At 44.7% G+C, this 25,237-nt stretch overlaps 1 protein-coding gene across 1 annotated transcript in view; it reads right to left on the bottom strand.

Moving 5' to 3' along the window:
• Positions 1 to 2,041: 2,041 nt before the first annotated feature.
• Positions 2,042 to 25,237, bottom strand: part of LOC130284872 (glutaminase kidney isoform, mitochondrial-like) — a 1,293,621-nt gene continuing 1,270,425 nt past the window's right edge. Inside the window, exon 18 of the mRNA XM_056535756.1 lies at positions 2,042 to 3,140. Within this exon, the coding sequence (XP_056391731.1) occupies positions 2,984 to 3,140 (157 nt within the window). The 3' untranslated portion in view covers positions 2,042 to 2,983. The remainder of the gene's footprint in view (positions 3,141 to 25,237) is intronic.

Genomic DNA, 25,237 nt, shown 5'->3' with positions numbered 1-25,237 from the left:
TATTCAAGACTCTGGATTCTAAATATTATCAAGAGGCGGTACTGTATCACTGCCTGCTTGTGATGAGTGTCTTGTTCCCTGCTATATCTATATGTGGCGTAGGACTGTACCACTTATAAGCAGGGCTCTTTTGGCATATGAAATATATACCCTACCTGTCCCTGAGGAGGTCATGGATGGTGACCGAAACGCGTCGGGCATTAAGGGAAATAATCTATGTTGCTAAAGTTATAATACTAAACACTCGTGGTCATTTAACAGTGTGTAATTATTGCGTCTTTATGGTGGGGAGACAACACCAGATCTACCCCACACTGTACATTCACATATATTCTATATACAATTTTAAGATTACTTGATTAAAAGTTAAGTCTTAGTCACTCTTCTCCCCCCCCCCTTTTTTTGATTGCAGAATTGACTGGGAGTATAGCTAATATTCGGTTGGGAGATACCCAAAAATTCTCTACCTCATTTTTCTTAGGAGAAGCATGCAAATATCATTAATTGCAGTTATATTGAAAGGGGGAATTTATTTTAATCATGGGTATCTATAATTTAATTTAATTTACATTTATTTTAACAACCACATTAATTTAATATCACTTTTGTTCAGTTGGATAATTACCAGCTTCACTTAGATTAATTAATTAAATAAGTGAACATTAGCCAATGTTTAATAACCAGGGCATCATCATATATTAGCACCTATCAGTATCGATAGGATAAGAGCGCGCATGCGTACTATACTATCGTATCATTACAGCCTCCGAGACTAAGAGCCAACGCATGCGCAGTAGCTGACACTACAGTCGGCAGAAGTTAAAGTTCTCCGGGAGTACTACAGGACATGCGCTGCGCACGGAGATGATGCAGGAATGAGAGGCGGCATACAACAACAGTGACGTGGACCGGAGACTGAATACTACAGGTGAGCTCTGACAGATGACCCAGGTAGCGATTAGCGCTACCAGGATCTGATTGGATATAGCATTCTAAAGGTTGAAGCAGGACCTGTGAGTGGCCCTTGGACCGGGCGCAGGTTAATGATGTGGACAACCATGATTATAAATACTCCTTCTGCCATTTTAGTTAACAATGATTGCCACTCTTGCCTCTTGAAAACGCCGTGGAGACGGCGAAACATGTAGAGGCGGGCAATTGAGTGATTTTAACACACCAGCACGGACCTGCCATTATAGATGGCACTGCGGAGCCATACCACTTAGGGAAAGGGAGTGTTAACTCCATATACATTCATAGTATACAGGGTCCGTCTTGAGAATATTTTAACCCATTGGGGGCACTAAGCAGTGTTTTAAATGTATACAATAAAAGTTAATTCTTAAGGGGTTGATTCTAAAGGGGTTTTTTACCCTAGGCTTTTGCCCTGGGGTTAGGTTTTTGTAAATAACAGTTAAATCATACCTTTTGCTGCTTTCTAGCAGCTTTAATGATGCTAAAAAAATGCTTTTAAACGATAGTCAGCAACAGTCGGATCGGCGTGGCTATGCCCGCAGCCGCCACGCCTATCCCCTGTATGTCAGTGCTGGAGACGCTGTATGATTGGTTCACAGGTCCCAGCTCTGAGAACCCTAATTAATGTACTGTACTGTAGAAGAATAAAAGGTGCCCGTTCATCTATGCACTGCGGACATCCAGCACTTACAGCAAGCACTAGCTCTCTTTCTGCTTGTACTTGCTCCCTATAGCCCAAATGCGTGGCGTAATGCTGTAGCAGAATGTTGCATCACAGCAGTAGATGAGACCGGGTGGACAGATCATTCAGCTACAGCATTACGCCGCGCATTGGGCTATAGGGAGCAAGTACTAGCAGAAAGAGAGCTAGTGCTTATTGTAAGTGCAGACTGTCCGCATCACCGGAGTGCATAGATGAACGGGCGCCATTTATTCTTCTACAGTACAGTAGAGTAATAAGGGCTGTGGACCAATCACACAGCGTCCCCAGCACTGACATACAGGGGAAAGGCGTGGCGGCTGCGGGCATAGCCACGCCTATCCGACTGTTGCTGACTATCGTTAAAAGCATTTTTTAGCATCATTAAAGCTGCTAGAAAGCAGCAAAAGGTATGATTTTACTGTTATTTCTAACAACTTTGTCAAGCTGGGGCTGGTTTATGGGGGTTAAAACTCATGACAGTTGCGCTTTAATGACCAAAAGATCTTGTTTGCTCTCCTTCTGTTTGATCCTTACACAACTGTTTCTAAAATTTCTCCCCTGTATAAGCCATACTTTGAAACTTGCTTCCTCTTGCACCTTCAAAATGAACCTGGGAACTCACCTATTTTATCTTAAAGGGGTACTGCAGCCAGAATAAACTTATTCTCTATCCACAGAGGATCGCAGGGGTCTGATCACTTGGGCTCCCCGCAATCGCCTGAATGGGACCCCGTTCCATTCAGTCAGGAGAGCATGTCATCTACCTCTAGACGGCATGGGCTCCATTGAAATTAATGCAGCCCATGGCCTCTAGAGGTAGATCGCGGGAGCACAAGCGGTCGGACCCCCAGTGATCAACTACTTATCCCCTAATCTCTGAATAGGGGATAAGTTAATTCTGGCTAAAATTATCACTTTACAATAACCCTTAAAAAGCTCGGAAAATTTTAATGTCTACATAATTATATAGGATGATGTGATAAACATTCTGCATAGTTTAGTAAGGGCTTACAATCAATTAAAGCAGTCATCACTATAGTTTACTGTGGAGGATATGGGATGGGATATAAATGAAACACTGAAAAGAGGCAGCTTCTCCTTGTAGATACTTTTTTTTTTTTCTTGGTTCTTTTTTTAAATTTTTTAATTTTTTTTTGTGTCTTTCAAATCATCTTGCGGATCCAGCAAGAAGATAGCATGAAAATATCATTTAAAATGTACTTATAAAATAAAAGTACAGTCTTGAAATAATTATACAAAACAATGGGTACAGGTGCAAATATATAGATTTTAGAAACTTAGGTATTATAGTAACCCATCTAGGTTCTTTTCAACAGTGTGATCACCTTTGCCATTATTTGGTTCATCCAGTGGTTTATAATTATTTTGGTATTCTTGAAGGATTTTAACAACATCATGATGTCCAAAATGCATAGCTTCATCCATAGGAGTGTTATTCCACCTGTAAAGAAACATTGAAGAAAGGTTAACCTTGAATCCTCTTCTGTAAGTATGTTACAGAAATTGTGTCTCGCTAAACACTTAGGGGGAGATTTATCAATATGTGTCTGTGTGCAGCCACTTCGCAGCCTTTTTTTGTTTGCTGTGTTTTCGGCTTATGTGCACCAAATTTATCAAAACGGTACACAGACTTTGATAAATTTTGCACAAATGAAAAATCCCCTCATAACTTGCTTGTCATTTTTCTAAGGCAAGGCTGAGGTGGTATGAATTTGCGTTTTTTACGTTTGCACATTACTTTTGCACTTTTTAAAAAAAGATGCAGTTAACAAATCTCATCCACTGCATAGTCAAGTATGAAGCATTGCATTTCAGAGTCACTTTTGCCAAAGTTGTCTAATTTGAAATAGCGCCAATTTTTTGTGCAAAAACTAACTGCAGGAATTTGGTGCCAAATTTCAGCCAATAAAAATGTCAGGAAGGCAATGATAAATCTTCCTCTTAATATTTACAAAAGAAGTACATTTTAGTTTCTTTAAAGCATCCTTCAAAAAGCTATATTTTTTGTCCATGTAATGCCTACTTGTTTTCATCCAGTATAATTTGCTTTCTTCTAGCTCAGCTACTTCCACAATTTTATTATTGTCGCTATATTATGTGACCACCACTCAGACAGCTAAAAAATTACAAGCTAGGGGGGCGTGGTCTAGCCATGTGAGGAGACGGTCGCAGGTTTGCTGAGCTCCGACCCGCGGCCGCTTTTAGGGGACTTTCTCACTGCCTACATGGGGACCAGGAGATCGGGGAGGAATCACCAAGCCAAGAAGCCACCCAAGCCTCTGGTGATCCCTATATCAAACTTCTTCTCCCCGCTCCAAGAGCTTAGGGAGGACTCAGGCCTAATGCCGGGCCATTCCATGATGGCGCGGATCCTGCCGGCGGGCCCTGATCCCGCCCCCTCCCTCCCTCCCTGTTACCAGAAGGAGTGCGACGGGGACCGCACAGCAGCGTGGACGGAGCGAGGCCCTGGGAAGGACGGGCGGTGCCCCCGCCCTGCCGGCAGCAGGATCCAGGAGTCCCTCTGCAACTGCCCCAGTGTGTCTGCCGGACCCCAGCGTCCTCGGCCCTGGAAGACTGGAGGTATGTGCTGGGGGAGACCTTGCTCCGCAACCTTCCCAGATGCCCTCTTCCCCTGTGGCTCCTTCTGAGGGTCCCTGCTCACCATCACAAAGTGTCACATCACTATTCCGGAGCCCAGTGAGCTCCCTACCCTCTCCCAGCCAACAGAGACATTCACCGGAACCAAGCCCTTTTAGGGGGGGCTCTACTGAAATAATGGATTACTCTGATGCTGATGGAGTGCTTCTGAGAGCGGAGGGGAATGTGGGGTTGCCCCCCTCAGTAGTGCCTCTGACCCACGCCCTGTACCCTGCCACTGCAAGCTGTGATCCACTGTGCCCGCTCTGGCCTGACCGGCACCATTTGCTGCCACAAACACCCGATCGTGTGCGCAATGAGTCAGCCCACGGAGAGGACGTCTTCTCTAACTCCTTACCACCTCCAGCAAAGGCTGTAGACCTATTGAAAGGTCACCCTGAGCTACAGGCCCTCCTTGCGCTCCTACCCACAAAGTCTGATATGTCCGCCCTGGCATCTGATTTAAAGTTCGCTTGGAGGCAGGATTTGCAACCGGTCAAGAATGATGCCGCTGAGTTGCAGGGCAGGGTGAAGGCCTTGGAGGACCTTCAAGTGACTGTTATGGACTCAGTTAGGGATGTTCAGACGGCCCTGCAGATGCATGACTCCAAGAATCTGGCACTGGCGACTCATCTTGATGACCTCGAGAACAGGAGCCGCAGGAACAATGTACGCATTCGGGGGCTACCGGAGGCTAATGGGACCCCAGATCTGCTGCCTACGGTTGTTGGGATCTTTAATATGCTGTTGGGGCGCCAACCAGATGCGCACATAGAGATTGACAGAGTTCACCGGGCTCTTAGGGCCCTGAGCACGGATCCTACTCGCCCAAGAGACGTTATATGCCAAGTACACCGTTACACCTTGAAGGAGGACATTATGCAGAAATTGAGGCAAAGGGGTACAATTGATTTTGATGGGGCACTCCTCCAAATTTACCCGGACTTATCAAGATGCACCCTAAGACAGAGGGGGCTGCTTAAGCCATTGTTACGGATGCTACAGGAACGCAACATATCCTACAGGTGGGGCTTCCCGTTTGCCCTCCATACCCCAGCTGGGAACACGGTTGCCTCACTTAAGACACCGGAGGACTTGCCATCTTTCTTAGTGACCCTTAATCTTCCTCCCCTACTTTACCAGATTGGCAGGCGTTCTTGAATGATCCATATGCCCCGCCCCAGATGATTGGGTCCTCCCAGCGACCTGCCTCTAGGCGACGGGAGGCTGAGGGCCCGCTGCCCCAGCAACAAAGACGTCATCAACCCCGGATGAGAGAATCTGCGATGGAGCCCTGACATTCCAGACTCTGACCCTGTGCTGTTCCCGCCAACATTTCAACATAGTGTGCCTTGTCTAGGAGACGATATATTGTCCTTCTATAGATGACCGTGTGCCAAGGTTTCACCCACATCATCCACTCACCCTTCCCCGCTTACACGGTAGCTCCTCAATTATGTCCAGCACCCCCCCCTTTTTCCTCACCCCTCCAACCCCTTCTCCATCTCCCCATATCCCTGTTATGCTAATGCCACACCCCCCTCCCCTCCCCTCCCCCCTCTGTGGCCCCTTTTCCCTCCCCTTCCCACGTCCCCACCCTCCCCCCCTGGGGGCTCCCACTGCCTTGAACCCCCCTTCTAACCCACGTCCCCACCCCTTTTTTTTTTTTGTCACATCTCCTCCCTCGTCTCCCTGCGGAGCCGACGGACCCTATTGATCTCTTTATACCTTGGTCCCCTACACCTTGGTCATTTGCACCTTGGTCCTCTGGTCCCTTACAATTAATCACATATGTCCCCACATCATTTAGTACTTCTATTATTAGCTATGGTCGTGGGCGGACTCATCTGTCTGCCTTTGTTGTTCAACACTATTAGTTTAATAAGGTTTTCACTAATATCGTGACACCCTCCTCACATTCCCCCAAGTAGGTTGGGTGCAAGTACGGTGCACCTGTTTAGCAGCTAGACGCTTGCTGCACAGTGACCCTTTGCAAAGATATTTGCTTGTTCCTTTGAATTTTCGTGTACTGGTTTTCAGTTGTTGTTCTTTGTTTTACTCTTACTCTATATTTTGTTTTCTCTTTCCCTCCCACAGGACTTGCTGCCTTCCCTGTCATCCCACCACACGAGTGTCCGGTGTATCCTCTCCCGAATTGCGCTGCTCCAGCTTGCCTCTATGGCTGAAGTGAAGCTCACTACCCTCAACTTCCAGGGCTTCAATGTCCCGGAGAAGAAGTCCAAGATACTATATCACATGCACAAACTTAAGGTTAGAGTGTTATGCCTACAAGAAACACACTTCAAGGAGGGCCACATCTCTGACCGACTTAGCCGTTACTTCCCCACCTGGTTCCACTGCCCAAACCCTGACTCTCGCTCGAAGGGGGTATCTATCGGGTTCCACCGGTCACTACCCTTCAGCGTGGAGGAAGTGCGTGCTGACCCGAATGCGTGATTTCTCTTTGTTATGGGCTCAATACTGGACCAGGTGGTGACTGTAGCTAATATATATGCTCCAAATAGCTCACAGGTCACCTTTCTTACCCGCACACTAGAGGACCTTACAGGGTTCACTCGGGGCATGTTACTTCTTTCAGGCAACTTTAATATCCCCCTTCAGCTGTTGCTGGATGTGTCCTCACATCGCTCTGCCATCTCCAACAGACAACTGAGCCGCCTCAGACGACTCTTACACTCCATGCAGTTATGTGATGTGTGGCGCCTTCAGCATCCGAATGACAGGGACTATACACATTACTCTAGCCCACACAAGATGTATAGTAGATTGGATTATATCTTCCTGTCCCACTACCATCTGCCTCATCTTTCTTCTACGCAAATCGGTAATTTATTTCTCTCTGACCATGCCCCTGTGCATTGCATGGTGAAGATCCCCTCCCTCAGTACTCCACAATTCTCATGGCGTCTTAACGAGTCCCTCTTGCTTGATGGACTATGTATGTCTGACTTGAGGGGTGCTATCGCTAACTTTCAGTCTGACCATGCTGCTGACTCCACACCCTTACCTGTGCAATGGGAGGCATTGAAATGTGTGCTTCGAGGGATACTCATTAGTCATGGCTCTCTACTCAAGAAAGAGAAAGCTGCTAAATTGAAATCCCTGCTTGACCAGCTAAGAGGGACTCTGAGGGACCTGGTTAAGACGCGACACGATATCTGCACATCGTTGAACGATAAATATAAATACTTTAGGCAATGCTGTTCCAAGGTTTTTTACGAGTGGGGTAATAAGTCTGGAAGATATCTGACAAGGGCCCTACGCGATCAGCGCGCAGCTACGTACAGTCATTGAGGCCCTGGAGACCCCTTTCCATGCGGAGGAAATTGAGCATGCCATCTCCAATTTACCCTCAGGCAAGAGCCTCGGCCCAGATGGGTACACTACTAAATTTTATAAGTCCCTGAAATCTGAGATTCTCCCTGTCCTTAGTAGAGCCTTTAACTGCATCTCCTCTGACACAGGTTTCTCCCCATCTTCCCTGAGGGCTTATATAACAGTAATTCCCAAAGAGGGCAGGGATCCAAACCAATGCGCAAGCTACCGCACAATATCATTACTTAATACTGACATCAAGCTGTTCGCTAAACTATTGGGGGACCGCCTGGCGGGTGTCCTTGGACCGCTGATCCACCCTGATCAGTCCGGCTTTGTTCGCTCAAGGGAGGCTCGAGATAACACTGTGCGAGCATTCTCTGTGGTGCATAGAGCCTCAAAGAGCCATACTCCCTTGATGCTGCTATCTCTAGATGACGAAAAGGCGTTTGATCGGGTGGATTGGCTGTTTATGGAGGCTTTGCTAGCTTAAATAGGTCTAGGCCCCCTTATGCTTAGTTGTATAGCGGCACTTTACCGGGACCCTCAGGCACAGATTAGGGTAAATGGGTCCCTGTCCTCCCCTATCCACATCTGCAATGGCACTCGCCAGGGGTGCCCGCTCTCCCGCCTTCTCTATGTTGTTTGCATGGAGCATCTCATGAATGCGCTCTGAAACAATCCTGCCATCTCTGGCTATTCTATAGGGGGTGACGTGCACCTATGCTTTGCCTTTGCGGATGATCTCCTTCTCTACCTATCCAATCCACACACATCCCTGCCAGAAGTCTCTAGTACTTTAAGTCTTTATTCACATTTTAGCAATCATAAAATCAACATGTCCAAGAGTGTGGCCTTAAATGTCTCCTTGCCACAGGCAGAAGTTTCTGCCCTCCGGAGGGAGCATCCCTTCCAGTGGGCCACCAAGTCAATCAAGTACCTCGGCGTCCAGGTTCCTTTGGATACCCAGGATGCCTTTTCCCTAAATTTTCTTTCCATGCTGACAGCAATAGAGAGAGACCTAACAACGTGGATGTCTGGCATGTTCTCCTGGGTGGGCAGAGCTAACATTCTTAAAATGAATGTTCTCCCTAGACTGCTATACCTTTTTCAGGCCATCCCCCTAGCGATCCTCCCCTAGTATTTACTTAAGCTCGAGGGTCTGTTCAGGAAATTCATTTGGGCAGGGCGACCGCCGAGGATATCCATTAAGACCTTGACTAGAAGGAAACAGAAGGGGGGGGGGGGGCTGGCAGTCCCGGCCTGCAAAGCCTATTACCTGGCAGCCACCTTGACCAGGCTTCTGGATTATTTTCACGGCCGCATCAAACGCTGGGTTGGAATTGAACTCTACGGCACTGCGAACAAGATTCTGTCTTGTTTATGGCTGCCCTCGATAGTGACTTCTCAAGCAGTGGTTGACTCATTACCTTGGGTCTCCAGGCAACTACTTACGACCCTCAAGCACTATCTATCCAATACTAAGATTATATCCTTGGATGGACCTCTGACACCCATACTGGGTAACCCGGGTTTTCCCCCAGGACTCAACAGACGTTCATTCCTGGGTTTCAATTCTCCCCTAAACCTCCCCCTTCGAGATCTTCTCAATGGTACCCTACTACGCCCGTACGAGGAACTGGTCCCGGACCACCTCCGTACACCGGCCCATCATATGCTTACAACTTACAGCTTAGTCATTTTGTGGCGGTTGAGGGGCACAATCTGAATCCTGCTAGGCCTCCTCTTCCTCTTGAGGAGATGTGTGTTTCCTCCACCCCGGTCACCAAGGCGGTGTCGCAGATTTATGGTCTATTACTTGAGGAGGCAGCACAGACGCCCCCCCCCCAAATTTGTGGCCGCCTGGGAGGAGGAAATTGGATCCACTTTTGCACCGACAGTCTGGTCCGCTGCGTTTGAGAGGTGCCATAAAATGTCCATCTCTTGTAGGGCCCAAGAGACACATTTTAAAATAGTTTTGCGATGGTACAGGGTGCCCATGGTCCTCCACAGAATGTATCCCAATGTATCAGATTTATGCTGGCGATGTGGGGAGGGGCGAGGCACAATGTCCCACATCTGGTGGTCATGTCCCGCTTTACGTTCCTTTTGGACGACAGTGTTGTCCTGTATACTCACTATCACTGGGGTGACGTTCTCCGATTATCCGAAGGTGCTTCTACTGTCCATTCTACCGGCTTCCCGGAAATCCCCTCCCAAAATATTGGCTAATTACCTGTTGATAGCGGCTAGATCGGTCATACCCAGGCGTTGGAAAGATCCTCACCCCCCCACTATCTCAGACTGGTATAAAGAGGTCCTCTGTATATGCCGCATGGAGGAGCTTATGGCGGACTCCTCAGGTGCAGCCGACCGCTACACTGCCATCTGGCACCCATGGCTGAACTTTCTTGAAACTCCCCGTACCACTACACCTAGGCAACTCCATTTTGTCAGGACCTCTCCTCCGGATACACCATGGACATGTACGATACACTGAGGATGGACTTTGTGTGTGGAAGGGGTGGCTGGCAGTACTCAGGTTAGTGGCTGTTGCCTTTCTCTTGCTCTTCTTGTTTTTCCCACTTCTTCTCCCTCTTTTGTTACTATTCCCCCCCCTATTGATATGTCGTCTGTTCCCCAAACCCTTTCCTCTTCCCCCCTCCCCCTCCATTTTCTCTAATAACCCTTTACGTCCATGCTTCTTACTATCATACCGTTATATATTGATATTTTCAATGCGCTTATGTGTTGACGCTCCTTTCGGTATGCAACTGTTTTTGCCCCGACAGGGTCGTCCAGTTTACTATTTGAGTGTCATATTTGTTCTACTTAGCCTCTAAGCATTGCACAGTGTTTTAATTTGCAGTTCTGCTGCATTGCAACTCTGATATTGTCATTATGTTTTCTTAACCCAATAAAAGTTATTTTGAATATGAAAAAAAAAATTACATGCTTTCATGTGTAATATGAAGTTGTCTGTCCTATATAGATAACTTCATATAGGGGGCAGAGTTTTTGTATCATAGATATATTGCTGAACTTGGAACTAAGAGTAATTAAAGGGAAAATGGGAGAATCAAGATGGCAGACAATCTATGCGAACATCTAGTAAAATGGATGTACACAAGAGCTCTACTTTGTTGTGTATTAACAGACTATCCTTCACTATGGTTTAACCCCTAGACAACATCTGTAGACATATCTGTTTACCCTTGTTAACTGGGCCTTATCACACCAGAGCTTACTGAATGGGAGCGGTGTGTGGGCTGTTCATAGGGGGACCTCCTGTCCTTTCATACACAAGCCTAATCATATACCACAAAGCCCTGCAAGCCTTTTTGAAGTCTCATACAAAAGCAGTGAACTGAGCAAAGCTGTGCTGCATCAGGGTTAGACTGACAACTCATGGGGCCCCCGGGCAATAGAGGATCATAGGGCCCCCCATACGCCCAACCATTTGTAAGCCACACCCAATATATATTCCCCGCTGACATACAAGAAATGTTTCAATACAAAAAGAAAAGCTGGTAATTACTCATTGGTAATTCTGTTTCCCTGAGCCATGACAGCACCACCTGAGAGAGACTCCGCCCCTAGGGACAGGAAACCTGAGGATAAAAAGAAGAACCCTCCCCCTAGGGTGGGAACGTTCACCCTGTAGTGATGAAAAAAAGTACTGAGTAAGCTAGACTGATAGCTTGTCTAATCCACCATTACTACTTGCCTTTTTCTCTTCATCTTTACCTGCGAACTGAACAAAAAGAGCATTCGATTTTCTAAACTCTCTAGTCCTATCAAGATACTGGAGGACACATCTTCTAACATTTAGGAAATTAAAGGATTTCTTCCTGTCATTTGAGGGGCTAGCACAAAAGGATGGTAACACAATCTCTTGGGACACATGAAAGGTAGAAACTACCTTCGGAAGGTAAGAAGGATCAGGGAGAAAAATAATACTATCATCTAAAACTTTCGTATAAGGTTCTATACTAGACAAGGCCGACAAATCTCCTACCCTCCTGGCTGTAGTGACTTCCACTAGTAAGACTGTTTTAACCCCCTAAGGACTCAGGGTTTTTCAGCTTTTGTACTTTCGTTTTTTCCTCCTTACCTTTTAAAAATCATAACCCTTTCAATTTTCCACCTAAAAATCCATATTATGGCTTATTTTTTGCGTCGCCAATTTGCAGTGACATTAGTCATTTTACCCAAAAATGCACGGCGAAACGGAAAAAAAAATAATTGTGCGACAAAATCGAAGAAAAAACGCAATTTTGTAACTTTTGGGGGCTTCCGTTTCTACGCAGTGCATATTTCGGTAAAAATTACACCTTATCATTATTCTGTAGGTCCATACAATTAAAATGATACCCTACTTATATAGGTTGGATATTGTCGTACTTTTGGAAAAAATCATAACTACATGCAGGAAAATGTATACGTTTAAAAATGTCATCTTATCACGTACAGGATGGTATGGGGACAAATTTTTTGCGCCGTGATCTGAAGTTTTTATAGGTATGATTTTTGTTTTGATCAGACTTTTTGATAACTTTTTATTCATTTTTTAATGGTATAAAAAGTGACCAAAAAAGCGCTTTTTTTGACTTTGGAATTTTTTTGCACGTACGCCATTGACCGTGCGGTTTAATTAATGATATATTTTTATAGTTCGGACATTTACGCACGCGGCGATACCACATATGTTTATTCATTTTTTTTTTTTACACTGTTTTATTTTTTTTATGGGAAAAGAGGGGTGATTCAAACTTTTATTAGGGAAGGGGTTAAATGACCTTTATTAACACTTTTTTTTACTTTGTTTTTGCAGTGTTATAGGTCCCATAGGGACCTATAACACTGCACACACCGATTTTTTTTTTTTTTTATTCTATTCTTTTATTTTAAATTAATTACACATACAACATAAAAAACAAAACAACAGTTAAGAGAGGTAAGGCATGACAAAGTAAACACAACTTAAAAACACATATGGACTCCCGCCTTCCCCCTCCCAGCTGCTAATCTCTATCAAATGATATCATCTTTACACTTCAATTATCCGCCAATAAGGGCTGATATCTTAAACTAATAAACAATGCTCAAAGTTTTTGTTTCTTACTACCCCTCTCTATAGATTATCCTCATAGAGATCTGTATATCCACTGCTATCTCCCCCTTCCCCCTTACTACCCTCCATCTCCAAACCCCCTACAAACAATAATACAAAAAAAAAAAAAAAATGTAAATAAATAAATAATTATAATAATAATTTCTCCATCCCGCCTTCCATCCCATCTCCATCCCCATCCTGTCTACCTAACGTATGCCTAAAGGTCTTCTGACTCAAATAATTGCATCCATGGAGCCCATGTTGCATAAAAATTACTATGAGTTTCATTTCGTGCAGATCTTATATTCTCCATATATCTAATATCATTCACTTTATTGAACCATAATTTCAAGGTTGGAGGATCTTCCTGCCTCCACAAGGCAGGAATGCAATTTCGAGCAGATTGGACCAAAATACTTAATAAAGAGTATTTATATTCTTGCATCGGTATTTCATGATGTTGTAATAGAAAAAAGGCTGCGTCTGATGAAACCGTGTGCACAGTCACTCTTCCCAATACTTCCTGGACTTGCTGCCAGAAATGTGTAAGTTTAAGGCATGACCAAAATATATGCAAAATTGATCCATCTCCTGATCTACAACGCCAACAGATATTTGAATTGTTTGCGTTTATTCTGTGCAGTGCCTTGGGCACTCGGTACCATCTTGACATTACCTTATAATTAGCTTCCTGCAATGTTGTACAGATAGTAGAACCATGCGCCAGTTTGAAAATCTTAACCCACTGTTCTTGGTTTAGCTGTATCTTTAGATCTCTTTCCCATTTTGCCGTGTACATGGGAAGAGAGTCTGCCATTTCTCCTGTCCACAGTTTATAAATTACAGAGAGGGTATGGCGTATCCCCTCTTTCCTGGCACATAATTCTTCAAAAGTTGTAATTTGGTCCCGATAGAACCCTATATCTGGTTGTTGAGCCAAAAATGTTTAAGCTGCATAGAGCACCAAAAACCTAATGGACAGGGTTCGCTAATTTTTATTACATCTATCCAACCCATATTCTCTGACTCTTCTCGTAAATGACATACCCTATATCTGTCATTGGCAATCCAGCGAGAGAAAACTAAATCATTAAATCCTGGAGGAAAGGCCGGATTGCCTATTATTGGTACCATACATAAATTTTGAGGGAGGAAATATTTGCGTACTTTTTTGTCATTACAGACTTTCAGCGTTGCGCCAATGGTAGGATGTTGCCATACTTCTTTATTCTTTAAGGCATGACACCAAGGGAGGCATTTAAGCGGGATTGAAGTTATACTCTGTTCTATTTTAACCCATGCTTTCTGAACATCGGTCCTACACCAATCCACTACTCTTGATAACATAGAAGCAATATAATATCCTCTCAGATCGGGAATGCCCAGTCCTCCTTTATCTTTTGGATAGCTTAATAACGTTCTTTTCAGTCTAGGTTTTTTCTGTGTAGGGTGAGGGCTAATAAAGATTTGACAGGGCTCCCTATACAAAAGACTAATCATAAAGTAGGTGCATACGCAGACGATCTCATTTTTTATATCACTAATCCTTTAATTTCATTACCTATATTGTTACGGGAATTTGACATATACGCACGTTTGTCAAATTTTAAAATTAATTACGGGAAATCCGAAGCGCTTAATATTACGCTTCCGAAAGAAGAGAGTGATCATATACAGGGGTTATTTAACTTCAAATGGGCTAAACAAGCTATTAAACTTTTAGGAGTCTGGATACCAGCAGAAGTTAATAAAATATACAAACTAAACTACGTACCATTAATAAATTTAACCCGGGAATTATGTCAACAATGGTCAGGAAAACTATTTTCATGGTTCGGCAGATGTGCTCTTTTTAAAATGTCCATCCTTCCAAGAATACTTTATCTATTTCAGTGCTTACCAATAACAATCCCACAATCCTTTTTTACAAACATGCAAACGGTTCAGTATGAATTTATCTGGGGCAGGAAAAAACCCACACTGATCTTTTACACAGATCACAGGCGTGTATTAACACGCCTGTGATCAGTGTTATCGTCGCTTCACTGCTCCTGCCTGGATCTCAGGCACGGAGCAGTCATTCGCCGAACGGACACCGAGGAGGCAGGTAAGGGCCCTCCCGGTGTCCTGCAAGCTGTTCGGGACGCCGCGATTTCACCGCGGTGGTCCCGAACAGCCCGACTGAGCAGCCGAGTCACTTTCACTTTAGAAGCGGCGGTTAGCTTTGACCGCCGCTTCTAAAGGGTTAATATCTTCATATCGCGGGAGCCGGCGCAGCGTCGTTAAGGGGTTAAGGACCAGATTTTTTTTTAGAGAGACAGACTAAATAGGCTCAAAGGGTTCAGCTAGAAATGCATTTAAAACTAAAGACAGATCCCATAAAGGAACTTTAGGAAAGTTACAAATGGAAAGCCTATTCATTGCTTTAAAAAATCTGACTATCCAAAGATGGTCTGCAATCTTCGTGTTATACAATGCCCCTAAAGCTTAAACCTGCACCTTTAGAGTGACTAATTTTAAACCTTTGTCCAAACCTAGCTGCAAAAAATCTAGAATTTTTGGAACATCAGGAGTGGATTTTTCTGAAAAAGGCTCATTAACCCCTAAAGGACCCAGACAATATTCACTGTAGGACCAGGCCATTTTTTGAACATCTGACAATGTCACTTTAAGCATTAATAACTCTGGGATGCTTTTAGCATGCAATGTCAGGCTGCTGCTTCCAAAGCCGGCAGGATATTGTCATGTATCAAAAGAGGCATGGACTCGAGGGACATAATACTCCCCCTTTATAAAGCATTGGTACGGCCTCACCTGGAATATGCTGTTCAGTTTTGGTTGCCTGTACATAAAAGGGACACTGTGGAGCTGGAAAGGGTGCAGAGACGCGCGACTAAACTAATATGGGGCATGGAACATCTTAGCTATGAGGAGCGATTAAAGGAGTTACAATTGTTTAGTCTTGAGAAGAGATGTTTAAGGGGGGATATGATAAACGTATATAAGTATATTAATGGCCCATACAAAAAATATGGAGAAAAACTGTTCCAGGTTAAACCCCCCCCCCCCCCCCCCCCCCGCAAAGGACGAGGGGGCACTCCCTCTGTCTGGAGAAGAAAAAGTTAAGTCTCAAGGGGCGACATGCCTTCTTTACCATGAGAACTGTGAACTAATGGAACAGTCTACCTCAGGAACTGGTCACAGCAGGAAAAATGAACAGCTTTAAAACGGGATTAGATACATTCCTGGAACAAAATAACATTAATGCTTATGAAGAAATATAAAATCCCATTCCTTCCCCAATATCGCGCCACACCCCTACCCTTTAATTCCCTGGTTGAACTTACATAGTTAGTACGGTCGAAAAAAGACATATGTCCATCAAGTTCAACCAGGGAGTTAAACTTGATGGACATATGTCTTTTTTCGACCGTACTAACTGTGTAACTATGTAACTACCTTTCATTCTGATTCCGAGAATGTTTTTTTTGTTATATAGTCTACTTTATGTTAGTCCTAAAATTTTGTCAATACTTGCATCATCTCTTGGTGAAAAATTCAAAAATTTTATGAAAAAATTGAAAATGTTGGATTTTTTTTACTTTGAAGCTCTCTGCTAATAAGGAAAATTAATATTCCAAATGAATTATATATTGATTCACATATACAATATGTCTACTTTATGTTTACATCATAAAGTTGACATGTTTTTACTTTTGGAAGACATCAGATGGCTTCAAAGTTCAGCAGCAATTTTCCATTTTTTCACAAAATTTTCAAAATCGAAATTTTTCAGGGACCAGTTCAGTTTTGAAGTGGATTTGAAGGGCTTTCATATTAAAAATACCCCATAAATGACCCCATTATAAAAACTGCACCCCTCAAAGTATTCAAAATGACATTCAAAAGGTTTGTTAACCCTTTAGGTGTTTCACAGGAATAGCAGCAAATCGAAGAAGAAAATTCAAATTCTTCATTTTTTACACTGGCATGTTCTTGTAGACCCAGTTATTGAATTTTTACAAGGAGTAAAAGGAGAGAAATCTTCCTAAAATGTGTAACCCAATTTCTCTCGAGTAAGGAAATACCTCATATGTGTATGTCAAGTGTTCGGCGGGCGCAGTAGAGGGCTCAGAAGGGAAGGAGCAACAGTGGGATTTTGTAGAGTGATTTTCTCTGAAATGGTTTTTGAGGAGCATGTCATATTTAGGAAGCCCCTATGGTGCCAGAACAGCAAAAAAAAGCAAAAAAACATGGCATACTATTTTGGAAACTACACCCCTCAAGGCATGTAACAAGGGGTCCAGTGAGCCATAACACCCACAGGTGTTTGACAACTTTTCGTTAAAGTTGGATGTGTAAATGATTTTTTTTTTCACAAAAATGCTCGTTTTCCCTCAAATTAATTTTTTTTTTACATGGGATAAAAGGACAAAATGCCCCTCAAAATTTGTAACCACATCTCTTCTGAGCATGGAAATACCCCATGTGTGGACGTCAAGTGCTCTACTGGCGCACTACAATGCTCTGAAGCGAAGGAGTCACATTTGGCTTTTGAAAAGCGAATTTTGCTGAAATGGTTTTTGGAGGGCATGTTGCATTTAGAAAGCCCCTATGCCGCCAGAACAGCAAAAACAAAAAAAAACACATGGCATACTATTTTGGAAACTACACCCCTCAAGGAACGCAACACCTCACAGGTGTTTGACGACTTTTTATTAAAGTCGGATGTGTAAATGAAAAAAAAAAATTTTTCACAAAAATGCTGGTTTTTCCTTATATTTTACATTTTTACAAGGGGTAATAGGAGAAAATGACCCCCAAAATTTGTAACCCCATTTTTTCGGAGTATGGAAATACCCAATGTGTGGACGTCAAATGCTCTGCGGGCGAACTACAATGTCAGAACCGCTGTAAAATCAGCCAACCGCTGTAAAATCAGAACCGCTGTAAAATCAGTCACCAATTTAGGCCTCAAATGTACATAGTGCGCTCTCACTCCTGAGCCTTGTTGTGCGCCCGCAGAGCATTTTACGCCCACATATGCTTTATTTCCGTACTTATTTCCGAAATTGTGTTACAAATTTTGGGGGTCTTTTTTTCCTTTTAACACTTGTGAAAATAAAAAGTATGGGGCAACACCAGCATGTTAGTGTACATTTTTTAAATTTTTTTACACTAACAAGCTGGTGTAGCCCTCAACTTTTCCTTTTCATAAGGGGTAAAAGGAGAAAAAGCCCCCCAAAATTTGTAGTGCAGTTTCTCCCGAGTACAGAAATAACCCATATGTGGCCCTAAACTGTTTCCTTGAAATACGACAGGGCTCCGAAGTGAGAGAGCGCCATTTGAGGACTACATTAGGAATCGCATAGGCGTATTCTACGCCAGTGATTCCCAATCAGGGTGCCTTCAGCTGTTGCTAAACTCCCAGCATGCCTGGACAGTCAGTGACTGTCCAGAAATGCTGGGAGTTGTTGTTTTGCAACAGCTGGAGGCTCCGTTTTGGAAACAATGCCGTACAATACGTTTTTCATTTTTATTGGTGGGGACAGTGTAAGGGAGTGTATATGTAGTGTTTTTCCCTTTATTATGTGTTAGTGTAGTTTAGTGTTTTTAGGGTACATTTGAACTGGCGGGTTACAGTGAGCTTCCCGCTAGAAATTTGCGCCGCGGCAAAAAATTTGCCGCAGCTCACACTTGAAGCAGGAAACTTACTGTAAACCTGCCTGTGTGAATGTACCCTGTACGTTCACATGGGGGGGGGGGGGGGGGGGCAAACCTTCAGCTGTTTCAAAACTTCAACTCCCAGCATGCACTGACAGACCATGCATGCTGGGAGTTGTAGTTTTGCAACAGCTGGAGGCACACTGGTTGGAAAACCTTCAGTTAGGTTCTGTTACCTAACTCAGTATTTTCCAACCAGTGTGCCTCCAGCTGTTGCAAAACTACAACTCCCAGCATTTACTGATGCTGGGAGATGTAGTTATGCAACAGCTGGAGGTACGCAATTACAATTCCCAGCATGCCGAGACAGCTGTTTGAGGTCTGGGCATGCTGGGATTTGCAGTTTTGCAACATCTGGAGGGCTACAGTTAGAGACCACTGCTAGGCAACTCACCGGCTTCCGTAGGATCCAGGGAGCTAGCCACACGAAATGCCGCCCGCGTCCCGCAGCCTCCACCGATGGGTAAGTTATCTTCGGCGCCGATCCCCTTTGGTTTCCCCATCCTGCCCCGCCTATTGTGGATGGGCAGGACGGGGAAAACGAAAGTTAACCCCGCCGCCCTCAATCTGCTATTGGTTGTCGCTTTTGACGACCAATAGCAGGGATAGGAGGGGTGGCACTCCTGCCACCTCACTCCTATGCCTTCAGGGGGATCCTAGGCGTCATGGACAACCGTGATCCCCCTTATATTCCGGGTCACCATAGACCCATATGACCTGGAATAGGCGCAAATCGAAGTGTGAATATCAGCAGTCACCCCGGTCCGGTCCCCGCCCGGCGGGGACAGGAATTCCCACGGGCGTACAGGTATGTCCTGGGTCCTTAAGACCCAGGTACAGAATGCGTATCCATATGCCCTGGGTCCTGTACGGGTTAAGGAAAGATAATGTTTTCCAGACTCTGAAGTAAATCTTGTTAGTTACTGGTTTTCTACTGACATGTAAGGTGGTTATTACAGCATCTGAAGTACCCTTACTTCTAAGGATTATCTTTTCAAATGCCAGGCCGTCAGGTGAAACAGGGCCCTGGGTCAGGAGGTCTGGTATTTCTGGAAGGACCCACGGGTCGGACAGAGACAGTTCACTTAAAGCCGAAAACCAAGCCCTGCGGGGCCAGAAGGGAGCCAGAAAAATCAATTGGGCCTTTTCCATTCTGATATTCTTTATTACCCTTAGAATTAGCTGCAACGGCGGGAGGAAGTAGGCTAACTCCCATTTCCAAAGGTATGCTAAGGCGTCCACTGCCCATCGTTTGTCCTTTGGATTTAGAGAACAGAACTTTTCTGCTCGCAGATTTTGTCTTGTAATAAAAAGGTCTATCTGTGGCCAGCCCCATAGACCACATATTTTCCTGAAAATCTGAGGATTTAGTCTCCATTCTCCCTGATGAAGTTGCTGACAACTGAGAAAGTCTGCTCTTATAATTAATGATCCTTTTAACCTCTTCAGGACGCAGGGCGTATGGATACGCCCTGCATTCCGAGTCCTTAAGGACCCAGGGCGTATCCATACGCTCGTGGGAATTCCGGTCCCCACCGCTAGCCGGTTGGGGACCGGAGCCGGATGCCTGCTGAAATCGTTCAGCAGGCATCCCGACATATCGCCCAGGGGGGTCATTATGCCCCCCTATGAGCAATGCTCACTGTACCCCTTATTACATTGCATGAGGTGAGTAGTTTCCAAAATGGGGTCACTTGTGGGGGGGGTCCATTGTTCTGTAAACACACGTGGCCTTCAATGTGTTTGTCCACAAATTTTCTCTTCAAAAGCCCAATGGCGCTCCTTCTCTTCTGAGCATTGTAGTGCACCCGCAGAGCACTTTACATCCACATATGGGGTATGTTCTTACTCAGAAGAAATGGGGTTACAAATTTTGGGGGGCTTTTTTCCTATTTTCCCTTGTGAAAATGAAAAACTTAGGGTAACACCAGCATGTTAGTGAAACATTTTTTTTTCCATTTTCCCATCCAACTTTAAATTCGTCAAACACCTGTGGGGTGTTAAGGCTCACTATACCCCTGGTTACGCTCATTGAGGGGTGCAGTTTCCAAAATGGGGTCAAAAGTGGGTATTTATTTTTTTGCGTTTGTCAGAACCGCTGTAAAATCAGCCATCCCTGTGCAAATCACCAATTTATGCCTCAACTGTACATAGTGCGCTCTCATTCCTGAGCATTTTTGTGCTTCCGCAGAGCATTTTACGCCCACATATGAGGTATTTCCATACTCAGGAGAAATTGCGTTACAAACTATGGGGGTCTTTTTTTCCTTTTACCGCTTGTGAAAATAAAAAGTATGATAAGGGGTAAAAGGAGAAAAAGCCCCCCAAAATGTGTAGTGTAATTTCTCCCGAGTACGGAAATACCCCATATGTGGCCCTAAACTGTTTCCTTGAAATACGACAGGGCTCCGAAGTGAGAGATCGCCATGCACATTTGAGGACTAAATTAGGGATTGCATAGGGGTGCACATAGGGGGTATTCTCACTCACTCCTATCCCTTCAGGGGGATCATTGGTGTCTTGGATAACCCCGATCCCCCTTATTTTCCGGGTCACCATAGACCCGTATGATCCGGAATTGCGCAAATCGCCGGTGTGAATTCACTGGCGATTTGCTGTGATCGCCAATATGGGGTGGTATAATGAACCCCCTGGGCATTTGTGCCAGGTGCCTGCTGATAGATATCAGCATTCACACCGGATATGGGCCCCGCCCAGCACGCGGCGGGGACCGCAATTCCCCATGACGTACCGGTACATAATGGGTCCTTAAAGGGGTACTCTGCCCCTAGACATCTTATCCCCTATCGAAAGTATAGGGGATAGATAAAGGATAAGATGTCATATCGCCGGGGTTCCGCTGCTGGGGACCCCCGGGATCTCCGCTGCGGCACCCCGCTATTACTGCACAGAGCACAAGTTCGCTCTGCGCGTAATGACGGGCAATACAGGGGCCGGAGCATTGTGACATCACGGATCCGACCCTCGTGACGTCACGGCCCGCCCGGGTGGACATAGTGGTATTCTATGCCAGTGGTTCCCAAACATGGTGCCTCCAGCTGTTGCTAACCTCCCAGCATGCCTGGCCAGTCAGTGGCTGTCCGGAAATGCTGGGAGTTGTTGTTTTGCAACAGCTGGAGCTCTGTTTTGGAAACACTGCCGTACGATACGTTTTCATTTATATTGGGGGGGAGGGGGACAGTGTAGGGGTATGTAGTGTTTTACTCTTTATTATGTGTTAGAGTAGCGTAGTGTAGTGTTTTTAGGGTATATTCACATGAACAGGGGGTTACGGTGAGTTTCCCGCTAGGAGTTTGAGCTGCAGCGGAAAATTTCCCGCAGCTCAAACTTGAAGCAGGAAACTCACTGTAAACTCGCCCATGTGAATGCACCCTGGGGGAAAACCTCCAGCTGTTGCAAAACTACAACTTTCAGCATGTACTGATGGCATGCTGGGAGATGTAGTTGGAGGTAGGCAACTACAACTCCCAGCATGGCGAGACAGCAGTTTGCCATTCGTGCATGCTGGGAGTTGTATTTTTGCAAGATCTAGAGGGCCACGTTTTAGAGACCACTGCACAGTGATCCCCAAACTGTAGCCCTCCAGCTGTTGCAAAACTACAAATCCCAGCATGCCCAAACAGCAAACAGCTGTCTGGGCATGCTGAGAGTTGTAGTTTTGCAACATCTGGAGGGCTACAGTTTAGAGACCACTGTACAGTGGTCTCCAAATTGTAGCCCTCCACATGTTGCCAGACAACTCACCGACTTCTGTAGTCTGCAGCACGCTGCACCAGGGAGCCAGCCGCACGTCATCGCTGCCCGCCGATCAACGCCACCGATTGTCGCCTCCGCCACAGCCGATGGTAAGTGGACCTCTGGCGCCAGTCACCATCAGTTTCCCCATTCTGCCCGGACTACTGTGGGTGGAGAGAACGGGGAAACCAAACCTAAACCCCGCCCCCAATCTGCTATTGGACGCGTCTGACCGACCAATAGCAGGGATAGGAGGGGTGGCATCCCTGCCACCTAACTCCTATCCCTTCAGGGGGATCAGGGGTTTCTTGGACTCCCCCGATCCCCCTTAATATCCAGATCATCAAAAACCTGTATGACCCAGAATCGCCGCAGATCGCCGGTCTGAATTGACTCATTGACTCAATTGAAGTGGTCTCAGGACCCCCCTGAGTAATGTCCCAGGATGCCTGCTGAATGATTTCAGCAGGCATCCCGGTCCGGTCCCCGAACTTTAAAAATGGGGAGTATGGATACGCCTGGCCTGTCCTTAAGGGGTTAAAAAAAATGTAAATAAAAGTAAACATATGTGGTATCGCCACGTGCGTAAATGTCCAAACTATAAAAATATAATGGCATATAAAGAAAATTGCAAGGCAAGCACTCACCACTCTTATGGTAATATTTTCTCGTTTCTCTTTATTCAAGTGGTTCACATAACAAAGTGCATAATGTGCAAGGACAAGCATCGGGCGGCAGTGCTGAGGGAGCTCTTCAAACCGGTAACAGCCATTTCATAGTACAAGACTACTTCATCGGACCCTCCTCCTGGTGGCATCAGTACTGGTTATACACCTGTCGTTACCGATGTCATCAGGTAGGCGTGTTGCAAAAAGTGCTAGTGACTTTAAAACGGTTAAAAACAAACAATGCAATGTATAATCATTTACAAACATATTAACATGACTATTGCTACAGGAATACTCCTATATCTAACTTGTTGTTGAGGCCCAGGTTGCCCTGAGTCTCCAGTGGAGAATCTGGCTTCCGTGCGTAACAAGATTTTCTTCCTGTCTGTGCCTGCTTTAGGGGGAATGCGTTGGATACCTAAGAATTTCATAGCTGTTACATCACCTTTATGAGCTTCATTAAAATGCTGGATTACTCTAGGTGAACCTTCTTAAGATCTCAGCGAGTACATGTGCTCCCTGAATCGGACATGCATGGGTCGTGTGGTGCTTCCCACACAATACCGCCCACAATTGCATGTCAATGCATATATGACATAATCGGTTTGGCAGCACATGAAATCCCTGATTTTCACATACTGACCTCCTATGTTATAGCCCTTTCCTGGTAGGAAGTAATTACACCAGTTACAACCTTTGCATTTATAATTACCCACTGGGGCTGTGATACTGAGCCAATCTGGTTTTTCTGTGGAGAATCTGCTTCGTGTAATAGCGTCTCCAATATTAGGGACACGCTTAAAAGCAACTAATGGTCTTTTTTTGGGTAAATTGCCCTAAAATAGGATCCTTCTGTATTAAATACCAATTTTTCTGAAAGGATTTCCTGATTTGATTTTACATAGGGATATGCTGAAACGCGAAGCAAAAGCCGACTTTTCCCAAAAAGTTTGTTTCGATCCGAAATCTTTCGCGGCAAATCTATATTAAAAAAGGCTATTTCTAGCCTACATACAGCCTCAATAGGGGTATAGAACACTTTGCTGTGTTCTAAAAAGAATATGGAGTGTGCTGGGGTAGTGAAATAATACCGTTATTCAGAATAACATGCAGATTACCGGCATCGCTTTTAGAATCACTAACGCACAGCAGCACAATGACAGAGCCTGGTGGTGGCATCAGTGTCAGTAGACCATATAATGACTGAATGACACAGCGTGGAGGTGTTGGCAGCATGAGGAGACCATATAGTGGATGAATGGCACAGCCCGGAGTTGCCAGCAACATGAGTAGGCACTAGGCCTTCACAATCCATAAGATTAAAAGATGAATTAAGAAATTTAAACCGAAGATTTTGGATAGTGGGTGCTACCTATGAGAAATTTGAAATTCCCAGACCCAGGCCCCACAGCGGCATCAGTAAACCATATATTGCCTGAATGACACAGCCTGGAGTTGGCTGATGCATGAGTACACACCAGGGCTTCACAATCCCACCCAAAAAACACAACAATTGTAGAAATTTATGAAGAAGACTTTTGGATAGCGGGTGCTACCTATGAGAAAATTTGACATTCTTCTCTAAAGTAATGTTTTCTGAAACAAAGAAGCAGTGTTCATCCATCTCCGTATTATTTTTGACAATTTTAATTAAAGAATCACACACAACAAGTGTTCAATGGTGTAATTGGTTATTATTCTTGAAAATTCAAGTTTATTACTGAGAAAATTATCATAAAATAAGGAAAAAAAAATTACCCAAGAGGGTTTAATAACCCCACACATTGCACCATAAATGTTGACATTTTAATTAAGCATGTATGTATCTATTTCACAAATTGTAAAATTAAAGGCCCAAGCCCAGAAGCATCATGAAGGCAAGTAGTTCCTGAAAGACACAGGAGCAGTCAGGAGTAGGCATCAGCAGTACCCAAGAGGCTTTCATAACCCCTTACATTGCACAATCAATCGCGAGATCGAGCAATAACAGGTGTGTGATGCCCTCAGATGTCCGGGGCTGCACGGACTGAACGGACCAGTGTGTGTCTATCCTTCACTAACAAGTGCGCATAACCCGCTCAACCCTGTTCGTGATAGGGATCAGGGATTGCAATTTTTTGCCATGAAAGAAGAATTGCAACTAAGTGTGGGTCATAAGCTCGGGTTCATTAAGTCCTTGGCCTTTGTACACACTGCCTGTCTCTACTATCGGTGGTTTAGTGAGGTGCTCGGATCGGCCCCGGTGGGGTAGGCGATGGCCCTTGCAAAGCGCAGAGAATTTAAAGATCATTGTTTAAATTA

The sequence above is a fragment of the Hyla sarda genome, chromosome 8 (assembly GCF_029499605.1).
Source record: "Hyla sarda isolate aHylSar1 chromosome 8, aHylSar1.hap1, whole genome shotgun sequence".
NCBI lineage: Eukaryota > Metazoa > Chordata > Amphibia > Anura > Hylidae > Hyla > Hyla sarda.
The sequence above is the reverse complement of the archived record's forward strand: the minus strand, read 5'-3'. Positions and strand labels throughout refer to the sequence as shown.